This window comes from Sphaerodactylus townsendi, linkage group LG16, assembly GCF_021028975.2.
Source record: "Sphaerodactylus townsendi isolate TG3544 linkage group LG16, MPM_Stown_v2.3, whole genome shotgun sequence".
In the NCBI taxonomy this organism is placed as follows: Eukaryota; Metazoa; Chordata; class Lepidosauria; order Squamata; family Sphaerodactylidae; genus Sphaerodactylus; species Sphaerodactylus townsendi.
Genome location: NC_059440.1, coordinates 20,763,000 through 20,774,788, shown reverse-complemented (window position 1 = coordinate 20,774,788; position 11,789 = coordinate 20,763,000). Strand labels below are relative to the sequence as shown.

Sequence of the window (11,789 nt, the reverse complement as noted above, 5' to 3'; positions counted from 1 at the left end):
TGTACAAAGTATGGCTGGTTTATGGCACGATATGAATCCACATCAGCTCTCTAATGATCCAATATTGCTACATATGCTACTCAAAACTGCCTCGTACTGAGTCAGACCTTCCGCTTGCCAAGGGTAGTATCGTCTGCTCGGGCTGGCAGCAGCTCTCCACATTACCTTCCACCAGATCTGTTGAACTGGCGAGGCCGGGAATCAAACCCAGGACGTTCTGGGTGCAAAGTGGGTGCTTTACCACTAAGCCACAGCTCCTCTACTGGGGCTGCCTGCCCACAAAGCAGATGGGCTCGGTCCCTGAGCTCTTTGCTGCCCTTCCTAGCTTCTTGGAACAAGCCTCAGCAAGCAGGGCCTCTGGAACATGCAGCGAACCCAGCAGGACTGGAATTTCCCGGCTGCCTCTTCTGTTCTGCTTGACATTTAGGCTGGAGTGGACTCTGCCCAGCCCCACTTAATCTCTGCCTCCCTTATATTTGCAGTCAAACCCGCTCACCTCATTAAAAGCCATTGCTCCCACCCTCACGCACGCACGCACGCACGCACGCACACACACATACAAACCCACCCACCACTCTCTACAATAGGAGATCCACGCAACACAGGAGAGCCTGGGGGACTGAGCCAGTCATGGTGACCCCGTTCCTGGGTGCTTCCTGATTTGGGCAAGGTCTGAGAAGGACTGGCGGAGCTGGCTACCTACTCAGGAGGGGCCTTTGTTCCCCTGGAAGGTCTCTCTCATGGGTGGTGTGGCAAGTTTGCTCTCCATTTTCTCTGGGTCCCTTTCCTTCGTCTGCACGGTTAGCTCGCTCTGCACAGACTGCTGGCAGGTAAGGAGAAGACAGCCTCTTCTTGGAAAAGAGCCAACCTTTACGGCCTAGAACTGTCAGGTGCCTTCATATCTGTGGGATCGCGTCTCCCTATATTGCCCCTGGAGGACACTTTGGTGCTAACCTCTTGGTAATCCCTGGCCCCAAAGACATCCAGCTAGCCTCAAGCAGAGCCTGGTCTTTTTCACCCCTGGCTCCGGGCTGGGGAACTACCCAACAGCTGACACCTGGCCTTGAGAGGTCTTAGTTTTGCAGGGCTTGAATGACAGAGAGGGTTGAACCAGTGGTGGGATCAAAAAATTTTAGTAACAGGTTCCCATGGTGGTGGGATTCAAACTGTGGTGTAGTGCCAATGGGGCTGGGCGGGGCACGATGGGGGCATGGCCGGGCATTCCTGGGCGGGGTTGTGGCAAGGACGCAGCCGCTGTGCCGGTCCTTGGGCGGGAAACGAATGCACGCAGGCGCAGGCTGCCACGCACGCCGGTGCACCTCCTGCTAGACTGCTTCAAGTTCTGCGTGCTACTGCTGAGAGGAGGGGCGTAACTAAGGCAAAAATCATGTGGCAAAATCACCCATTAGTAACCCCCTCTCGGCACACAAAAATAATTAGTAACCTACTCTCAGGAACCTGTGAGAACCTGCTGGATCCCACCTCTGGTTGAGGCAGTGATGGTTCTTTTCCATCTTGGCGGTGTCCCGCTCTGCCCTTTTCTCCCTTCTGTGACTTCACCAATTTATTCTGGGGCGGATGAGAGAAGATAATTGCTGAGGCTAATTGGGACCTGGAAATGATGCCTGAGGGATTTGCTGTCCCCCTCTTTAGAATCCATTTCATTGATACGGTAGTTGTAATGTTTTATGGATACTTGCTATATTTTATGAAAAGTTGTATTTTGTGTGTGTGTGTTTGTACGTGTGTTAGCCGCCTTGAGCCTGGCTTAGGCTGGTAAAAGGGCTGGAGAGCGTTGAATAAATAATAATAGTAATAAAAAGGGGAGCCAGGCTGTGAAACGGGGATTGGAAGGGAACTTCTCTGGATCGCTAGGGATTGCTAACAAATAGGGGCTATATAGAAGGGTCTCAGTTCTTCTGGGTATGGAGAGGAGAGGCTGTGCCTCGGTAGCAGAGCATCTGCCTTGTATGAAGAAAATTCTAGATTCAGTCACCAGCATTTTTAGTTGCGAGTGTAAGGAATTCCATAGAAGCAGAAATAAAAGGCTCTTTGGTGTAAAAGACCGTTTATTCAGACATCTTAGAAAGCTCAAGTACACGCAGTGGCAGGAATAAGATCTCCCGCCAGAAACACAGGTTATAACTCTGTCCATCCCATCCCCCCTCCCGGATTCCCATGGGAACGGAGGTCTCATCTCCCTCGCAGAGATAAGGTCTCCGCCGGAGAAGTTGGCCCATCGCCCGGGCTGTGGAATGTAGTCAAGGCCAGGCGGCTGCCCCTCTCATCAACACCATTGAATCCTTTACAGCGAGCCAGCGTGGTTAGGAGCATGTGGATTCTAATCTGGAGAACCGGGTTTGATTCTTCACTCCTCCACCTGAGTGGCAGAGGCTTATCTGGTGAACCAGATGTGTTTGCGCACTCCTACATTCCTGCGGGGTGACCTTGGGCTAGTCACAGTTCTCCAAGACCTCGCAAGGTGTCTGTTGTGGGGAGAGGAAGGGAAAGGAGCTCGTAAGCCACCTTGAATCTCCTTACAGGAGAGAAAGGTGGGGTATAAATCCAAACTCCTCTTCCTCCTCCTCCTCTTCTTCTTCTTCACGTGAAACTCTGCCTTGCTATCCTAGAAAGTCGACAATACTGACCTTGGTATAATGTAAGTCAGGCTGGGGCAGGAGATTCTCATCCATATTTATGAAGCTTGATAGTCCCTTATCTGAAACACTATTCTGCAGAATGAGGCATGAAGTAAATTGGCATGATATTCCCATTTTACAGCTAGTAAAGACTGAGGCTGAACCATTTTGTGATCTCAGCTGTCAGAGTGTTCAGAGCTGAACTGAGAATTTGGTCAGGGAGCCCAGCTCAGCGCTCACACTCTTAACTACCAGGATGAACCGATGAAAGAGGTGTCAGACTGCTTCGTGGGTGCAGCATAGATGCTCTCTAGGCAGGCTGGCTATTGTGGGTGAGGGTGGGTCAAATGTTTCCCCTTTTCTCTTTCAGATCAACAGCAAAGGCTCAGTGGTGCTCAGCATGCGTTGCCGAGGCCTTTGGGGAGAATGCGTTTGGGACAAATTTGTCAAGATCTGGACCTGTGATGTCTTCAGTTCTTACCTGAATCCACACCCTGGTAAATTCTGCAGCCAGGAGACAGACTTGCTGTTTTTAAAACATGTGCCCTCAAATGCAAAGCCTTCAGCCTGGCTACCTCATGAATAGGCCGGTTCATAAATAATATCTTGTTTCAGTCCAGATAGACTGCACTAGCGAAGTGAGGTTCAGGAAGAAAAGTAAAATCTTCTTATTCTAGGTGAATTATTCACCACCATCAGGAACTTGCTTATATATTCATTTATGACTTCAACTTTCCCCTTATTTTAAGTAGAAATATTTTAAATTATGGTTGAGTAAATCCCCCCCCCATTTCATTTCTATATTGTTCCATAGGTTTGCTTTGTCCTGCATTCCAGCTCCCTTGACTTCCATTTTAACAAAAAAGAATAATTCTGAAATTTGTGGTTAAATTGGAGTATGATAAAAAAGATGTGAAATACAATTGTCAGTACAATTGTATAATGACTTTTTTGTGGGGGGGGGCTCTATTTCATCATTGTGGACATGCACATTATAAGGGTAAACTCAAATAAATTGACTCTGTGATCCTAAGTAGAATTGTACCCTTTTAAATCTATTCAAGTCCATGAGTGTAACTGTGTTTTGAAGCCTATGCTGTGCGCTTTACGCACAATTAGAAAACAAAAGCAAACCCACAAAGACAATCCCAAAGGCACCGGTTCCTCTTTGGAAATGCATCCCATTAACTCACAACTCCAAAACCCAGGGAGAAATTATGATGAAGGGGAATTCTGAGCGAATCTCTGCTATTGAAACAGTTCCAAAATGGCTTGAGGGATCTTTGAAGAGGGTCTTGGGGGGGGGGTGATACTGGCACTAGCCAATCTGTGCTGTCTGCAGTCTGCTTTTGTTGTAAACTTGCAGAATCACTCCAGAAACGCCTCTTCTCTTTGCATTCGCTCTTCTGCAATGGTTGCAGTACCAAATCATTCCAATGCAGTACCAAATCATTCCAGGGGGAGGACCCTAAGTCTGTGTGAAAACAGGTGCAGCATTATTGCTTCTGACAAAACCATTGTGGGTCATTAAAGTGAAAACTTCCTGTCCCTTCTCCTCTCAGTTTGTAATGTGCCCCCACCCCAGCCATAGAAAATAAAACTTCGTTTGTTGTAGGCCCCTTCCGCACATGCAGAATAATGCACTTTCAATCCACTTTCACAGTTGTGGATTTTGCTATTCCGCACAGTAAAATACAGCTGCAAAGTGCAATGAAAGTGGATTGAAAATGCATTATTCTGCATGTGTGGAAGGGGCGGTAGATCTGGAAATCAATCCCTTCCTTCTTTGCATATAGTTAGGTTCATTGCACGAGAAGTTTTCTTGTTTTCCCTAGTTTATTTTTCCATCCTGTTTTCTATAAGAGGACTCAGTCACTGCAAATCCACCGTGTGCACATCCTGTGGAACTCACCATCACAACATGCTGTAAAGTCCAGAGAATCCTTTAAAAAAATGAAAACGTGATATGGACAAATTAGCTATTCAGCTGCTACATTTTTTGGTCGAATACAAAGAACTGAGAACCTTTTCCTCTTAGAAAATCTGTCATTTATATAGGAGTAAACAGTGCCCCCCAAAGTACAGCCAGTTATTTACGGTTTGGGTGCTGTGTGGTTTCCGGGCTGTATGGCCACGAAATGTCAGGAGAGAATGCTGCTAGAACACGGCCATACAGCCCGGAAACCACGCAACACCCAAGTGATTCCGGCCACGAAAGCCTTCAACAATATATTTACAGTTTACTTTACTTTCTCTAAAAAAGCAACAAAAAACTAGATGGGTAGAAAATAAACTACATTTGACACTGGGATTTTGTTTTATCCCATGGGGTACTGATACACCCTATGAGTTTATTAAGAAAACAAATAACCAGTGAACATAATTGGCCTTCATGTCACCTGCAAACATGGTTACTCCCTAGATAACATGGAAAATTTGCTTTAGGGTAGAAAACTACCCCAAGTGGAATAGACTTAACTTGTTCCAAAAGATGCTCTGAGGTTTAGACTGACCAAGTCTGCAGTGTGTCCGTAACTATTAATCAAAAATGGTGACGCAGCTGTATGATATGGTCATCTGCTGCTATGATGTGGAAAGCTGCAGGAGGAGAATTAATTCACTCCCAGAAGGTTGGCGTATTCGAGGAAAAGTTCCTTGCAGTCAGTTCAGGACAAAGAAAACCAAGCACTTCCTTATACAGTGTATAATTATGAGATTATTTGGCACAGGATGTGGCAATGCAGCCATTGATTTCAAAAACTTTACGGTGAATAGATCTATCCATAGCCCCTCCAGTGAGTAATGGAACCTCCATGTTCAGAGCAGTTTAAGCTTTAGATGCCTTCATGCGTCACTTGCATGCACCCAGTGGGATCAGATTGGAAGATGCTAGACTGAAGGTGGCCTTGGAGCTGTGGTAGTAAATCAGTTTTAATATTGACTATTGGGAGGGTTGGCGTGCTGGAAATGGCTAGTAAGAGAATAAGATGCACATACAAAGGGAAATGCAACCCCAACCTATAAAATAAGCCAGGAACCAAAGGGTTGAAAGAAGCTGAGAGTATATTACAAATATTGTTACTGCACTGTACTTGCAAGAATTACAAAATCATTTACAACCATGTACATTGTGGAACTTCAGTGAAAACATAAACCCAGGAATTGAATCTCCAATAATGCCAAAAATATACAATAACAGCACATAAAAACTGTTACAAAGATTGATCTGATAGCTGTTGCCAAGACTGACCTGACGTGTTTTAATCCAAAGGTCTTCTTCAGAGGTCAGAATTTATATATATACACACAAAATTACGCACCATATATTACAGTAGTGCAAAAGACCGGTAGGAAGGGTTGTAAAGAAGTGCCCAACCAAATGGAGGTCTTATAATTATTGCAAATAGCAGTCTCCACTCATTTAGGAGTTCACATTTTAAGTAGCGTCAGGGAATACCAACCTGTACATATCGATTCACCAGCAGTGGCGTAGGAGGTTAAGAGCTCGTGTATCTAATCTGGAGGAACCGGGTTGGATTCTCCGCTCTGCCGCCTGAGCTGTGGAGGCTTATCTGGGGAATTCAGATTAGCCTGTACACTCCCACACACGCCAGCTGGGTGACCTTGGGCTAGTCACAGCTTCTCGGAGCTCTCACAGGGTGTTTGTTGTGAGGGGGGAAGGGCAAGGAAATTGTAGCCCCTTTGAGTCTCCTGCAGGAGAGAAAGGGGGGATATAAATCCAAACTCTTCTCTTCTTCTTCTTCTTCTTCTTCTTCTTTCACAGTGTGTATGTCAGTGTTGACTCAAACAAGGAAACATTTAGCCTATAACTGCTGCTCCCCTAACATGTCCGTGCCATTGTCAGAGACAGGATACTGGGTCAAACAGTTCTTCTCAGATCTGCTCATGCCAGGCAGGTCTGGGAGCTCTTTGCTGATCTTTCTTATCTGCCCTTTGGTGATTCACCAGGCTTTGGCCTTTCTGTATTTTCTCAGCTGCCATTATCCTCACGAGAGCCTCCCTCATCACGTCGGCAGTAGCCGGAATCGGGGCCTTTCTCTGCCTCCTCTTGGGATGCCGGTACTTCAGCTGCTGCTGGGATCTGACAGCCAAATACCGCTGCCTCTGTTTATCTGTGGGGTTCTACTTTTTTGCAGGTTTGGCATTTTTAAAACACGACTGGCCCTTAAGGCTTGCTTTCCCATGGCAATAGATGGTACTTTAATTGCATTCGATTGCAAAGCGCTCGGAGAGCTTTGCTGGGCCCTCCCCTTAATTCCCTGCAACCCCGAGAAGGAATCAGCTATTAATATATTTGTTGTGCATCTGCCGTGCTTGATTACCAATATGCAAGAAGTTTTACTGACAACATTCCAAATGAACCACTGACAATGACCAAAAGGCCTCCCTCAACAGAGCCTGCACACTGTGTAGCTAGCTTTCTGATGGAAAGGAAATAATCCCAGAACAGAGACTACTTCAGAGAGGCAACAGGCAGCTTCCAGTGCTGATGAACACTTCTGCTGCATCGCAGGCTTGGAATGCAGTCACACCAGATGAAAAAAGCTAGTGGAGTCTGAACGGAGGATGTTCAGACTAGAGCAGTCCATCATACAGACATACTTTAGGCAGCCTCCTCTGTGGGCTTGGGGCTTTGTACTCACAAGGACCTTTCATTGGGGAATGTCTTTGTTTCTTGTCTCTCTCTAGCATCTCAGCCTCAGCTAAACTTCACAGAGGGAGAGTCAGGGGAGGGGGAGGGGTTTGTTCACCACCTGTAGGAATTCACAGCACCCTTTCTTCTGTTTTAGGCTTTATGTCAAGCATTGGAGTCATCCGATACTGTGTATACGTGTTCTTCCAGCACCAGTATGAGGTATTTTCTCCGCTTACAACTCTGGGTCATTCTTTCAGCCCCTTTTGTGTCTTAACCATTTTGCACTTCACAAAAACAAGTTGGGGAAGCAGGCAAAGACTTCGGAGCGGAGGACCAAACGGCAGTCAGCGGTTTCTCAGGAAGAGAGTCTGCGTAGTGCCGTGGACTAGGATGTCAGAGATCCAAGTCCCCACTCTGCCGTGGACACTGCCATGGGGTTGACCCCGGGCCAGTCACACACCCTCAGCCAAATCTACCTCACCCGGTTGTTGGGAGGATGAAAATGGGAGAATGATATGCAAGCCACTTGGGGTTCCCAATGGAAGCATAAAAAACATGTTTGACTCTCCTCAAAAAGATTGGTGCTCGGAAAACCTCTGTGGGGGAGGGCATTGAAAACTTTGGGGGCCATGACAAAAAAGGCCTCGTCTCTGATGTCTACCAACCATGAGTCACAGGAAGCAGCACTGAGAATTATGCCCCAAAGTGAACGACCAGTAGGTGCAGAGCTTTTAAAACTGGGAATACGGGGATCCTTGTAGGTCACATGTGTTAGCAGCCTAGCTAACAGATTTCGAACTAGCCGTACCTTTAGAGCCAGCATGGTGTAGTGGTTAACAGCAGGTGGATTCTAATCTGGAGAACCGGGATTGATTCCCCACTCTTCCACCAGAGGCTTATCTGGTGAACCAGATGTGTTTTTGCACTCCTACATTCCTGCTGGGTGACCTGGGGCTAGTCACAGTTCTCTTGAAGTCTCTCAGCCCAACCTCCCTCACAGGGTGTCTGTTGTGGGGAGAGGAAGGGAAAGGAGCTTGGAATCCACCTTGAGTCTCCTTACAGGACAGAAAGGTGGGGTATAAATCCAAACTCTTCTTCTTCTTGAATGATCTTCAAAGGCAGCCCTATACCTTGATTACAGTTTTACTGGGGTGGAAGACAGGAGCCAGCTGAAATTGGATCAGGCCGGTATGCCGTGCCTCTACTACCCCTGGGAATGGGAGAGTCAAGAGGTGCCCGCCTGCCACCTGGCCTTCCTTCATTTTTTCTGTCTTCACACCCTGCACTGCTGAGTGAGATACAATCACTTTTTGCAGCGAGGAGAAGGCGGTGCCCTAGTATCATTGTTGCCCAGGCTATATGGCAAGCTTTATCTTTTGTCCTTGCTCCCATTAAACCAGTTTTGCAGGTTTCCGAAGCACAAAAAAGCCTGCATGCCCTGTATGACCAGAGAGGATGGTTGGATGGGAAAACCAATATACACTCCATGGTCTATTATGTATCACTCACTGATGTTGGTATCTCTCCTCCTTCCCCTGTCCCAGTAATTTCACGAATGCAACAAATATTCTTTCACACCCTTCAGATTTTTCACCTCAGGAGGAACTCTTAGGCTACCTGTGAATTTTAGTCTAGGAAAAATGTTGCGACCACACCAGTTGTCTATTTGAGTGTTCAGACAGAAGATATCACAGATTTTGGCTATACAATGCAGACTGCATGTTCCTGCAGCCTCAGTTTGCCTCAGGCCATGTATGGGAGAATGGAAGGAAGGATTTAACCCTTCAACTTCTACTTAGTTTCACAATATGAAATCTGGCTCTCTGTTCCGTTAGTATTCAAGCAGAAAACAATGTGTGCTTGAAGGACACATCTCTTCTCCTGTAAAGTGCTAATATCAAAGCAGGGAGCACAGTTTCAAGAAGTGAAACTAAGTGGAAGCTGAGGGGTTAAAACCATTTCTCCCTTATTTGCACTGCCTCCGAGGCAAACTGAGGCTTCACAACCCTGCAGTTTTCATATAATGTAAAGACTGCAAGGATAAAGGGAGGAACAGGAGGTATCTGAGCTTTGAGATTCCTTTCCTGCAACATATTAATGGCAAGAATTCCTGTGCAGAAAAATAAATTGGAGTGTGTGTGTGTGTGGGGGGGGGAGTTATCTGTAAAGCTAATCTCTTTGGCGTGGCTCCCTCTTTCCCTGCAATGTGTGGTTCCAATACAGACTGAGCCACTTTGGGTTGCCCATCTTTGCTTGAGGGTTCTCCTATGTGGTGCAGTGGTTAAGAGCAGGTGGATTCTAATCTGAAGAACTGGGTTTGATTCCCCACTCCTCCACTTGAGTGGCTCATGCTTATTTGGTGAACCAGATGTGTTTCCGCACTTCTACATTCCTGCTGGGTGACCTTGGGCTAGTCACAGTTCTCTCAGAACTCTCTCAGTCCCACCTACTTCACAAGGTGTCTGTTGTGGGGAGAGGAACGGAAAGGAGCTTGTAAGCCACCTTGAGTCTCTTTACAGGAGAGAAAGGGGGGCATAAATCCAAACTCCTCCTCCTACTCCTCCTCTTCTTCCTCTTCCTCTTCCTCTTCCTTTTCCTTTTCCTTTTCCTTTTCCTTTTCCTTTTCCTTCTCCTTCTTCTCCTTCTTCTCCTCCTTCTCCTCCTTCTCCTCCTTCTCCTTCTCCTTCTCCTTCTCCTTCTCCTCCTTCTCCTTCTCCTTCTCCTTCTCCTTCTCCTTCTCCTTCTCCTTCTCCTTCTCCTTCTCCTCCTCCTCCTCCTTCTCCTCCTCCTCCTCCTCCTCCTCCTCCTCCTCCTCCTCCTCCTCCTTCTTCTTCTTCTTCTTCTTCTTCTTCTTCTTCTTCTTCTTCTTCTTCTTCTTCTTCTTCTTCTTCTTCTTCTTCTTCTTCTTCTTCTTCTTCTTCTTCTATTGTTTGCTCCCCCCCAACTCCTGAAAGTTTGTAGCTCTATGAGTTTTCTCCTTGTTTGACTGACTCTCTTCTGCTTATCTCCTAGGTGTCTCTGCGCATCCCTGGATTTCCGAGCTTTGAATATGGCTACTCCTTGTGGATGGCTGTAGCAGGCAACCTTGCAGCCCTGGCTGCCGCTTTCACGGTGTGCTATGAAGTCCGGCGCATGAAGACCCCCAGCACCAACCCAGCCAATGAGCATGCTGGGAATGGCCTCGGAATGATGCGCACCTATGTTTAAGCTTAGCCACCTTCTTGAAGCATCAGGACGAAGGCAGGGTGATCACAGAGAACAGTTTAGAAGTTTCACATGACAAATCCCACAGGCTAATTTTTTTCAGAGTCTGTGGTAAAACGAGACAGATACTTTTAGGATCACCAGCTGGCCTGGTGGAAAGTGTACTGTCCTTTTAAGAGGGGCTTACTGCGTGTAAATGCACAGTGGAAACTTTTTGGGCCTGGAGATGAATAGCATCACCTGGTAAATAGCACGCCAATCCAGTGCAGAGTTACCCCAGTCCAAGCCCACTGAAATAAATAGGCTTAGAGTGGAGCAACTCTCCTTAGGACTGCACTGTAAATCTCTGTTAAAAGGACAGGACCAAACAAAACAAAACAATATAATATTAATTAGTCAAATAATAAAACATGTCAACATTGCACCATATGTAGCCTAATTCTTCTTGTGGCATGAGCAAAAAGTGTTACTCGGTTGGAAATGTATGGATCTCCATTGGACAATAGACAAATCAGTTTCTCAGTGTTGTCAATATCCCCTACAGTTCGGAGAAGAAGGCTAGTAGCTGGAGCACCTTCCTTATGAGGAGAGGCTGCAGCGTTTGGGACTCTTTAGTTTGGAGAGGAGACGTCTGAGTGGGGATATGATTGAAGTCTATAAAATTATGCATGGGGTAGAAAATGTTGACAGAGAGAAATTTTTCTTTCTTTCTCACAATACTAAAACCAGGGGGCATACACTGAAAATGCTGGGGGGAAGAAGTATGTCTAATAAAATGAAAAAATAAAAGGAAAAATACTAGATTAGTGTTTGGAATATGCTGCCACAGGAGGTGGTGAAGGCCAGTAACCTGGATAGCTTTAAAAGGGGCTTGGACAGATTTATGGAGGAGATGTCGATCTTTGGCTACCAATCTTGATCCTCCTTGATCTGAGGTTGCAAATGCCTTAGCAGACCAGGTGCTCAGGAGCAGCAGCAGCAGAAGGCCATTGCTTTCACATCCTGCATGAGAGCTCCCAAAGGCATCTGGTGGGCCACTGCAAGTATCAGAGTGCTGGACTAGATGGACTCTGGTGTGATCCAGCAGGCTCTTTCTTATGTTCTTATGACATCGGAAATAAACTCTCGTGGCACTGAAGACAACAGAGCTGGGTTGGGACTCCGGCCCCTTCCACACATGCAGAATCATGCACTTTCAATCCACTTTCACAATTGTTTGCAAGCGGATGTTGCTGTTCCGCACAGTTACAAAGTGGATTGAAAGTGCATTATTCTGCCTGTGCCTCCAA

General features: G+C 46.5%; 1 protein-coding gene across 1 annotated transcript; it reads left to right on the top strand.

The window, feature by feature from the left end:
• The first annotated feature begins 520 nt into the window (after positions 1-520).
• LOC125445471 (claudin-16-like) lies at positions 521-10,829 on the top strand. Its single transcript, XM_048518508.1, has 5 exons — positions 521-830; positions 3,010-3,136; positions 6,635-6,796; positions 7,451-7,515; positions 10,309-10,829. Exons 1-5 carry the CDS (start codon positions 741-743, stop codon positions 10,501-10,503), a joined length of 639 nt encoding a protein of 212 aa, XP_048374465.1. The 5' UTR covers positions 521-740; the 3' UTR covers positions 10,504-10,829.
• The last annotated feature ends 960 nt before the right edge of the window (positions 10,830-11,789 follow it).

Coding starts and splice junctions, on each gene's coding strand:
- LOC125445471 (XM_048518508.1), top strand. CDS start 741: ATGGGTGGTGTGGCAAGTTTGCTCTCCATTTTCTCTGGGTCCCTTTCC. Junction 3,137..6,634: donor TTACCTGAATCCACACCCTG/GTAAATTCTGCA, acceptor GTATTTTCTCAG/CTGCCATTATCCTCACGAGA. Junction 7,516..10,308: donor TCTTCCAGCACCAGTATGAG/GTATTTTCTCCG, acceptor CTTATCTCCTAG/GTGTCTCTGCGCATCCCTGG.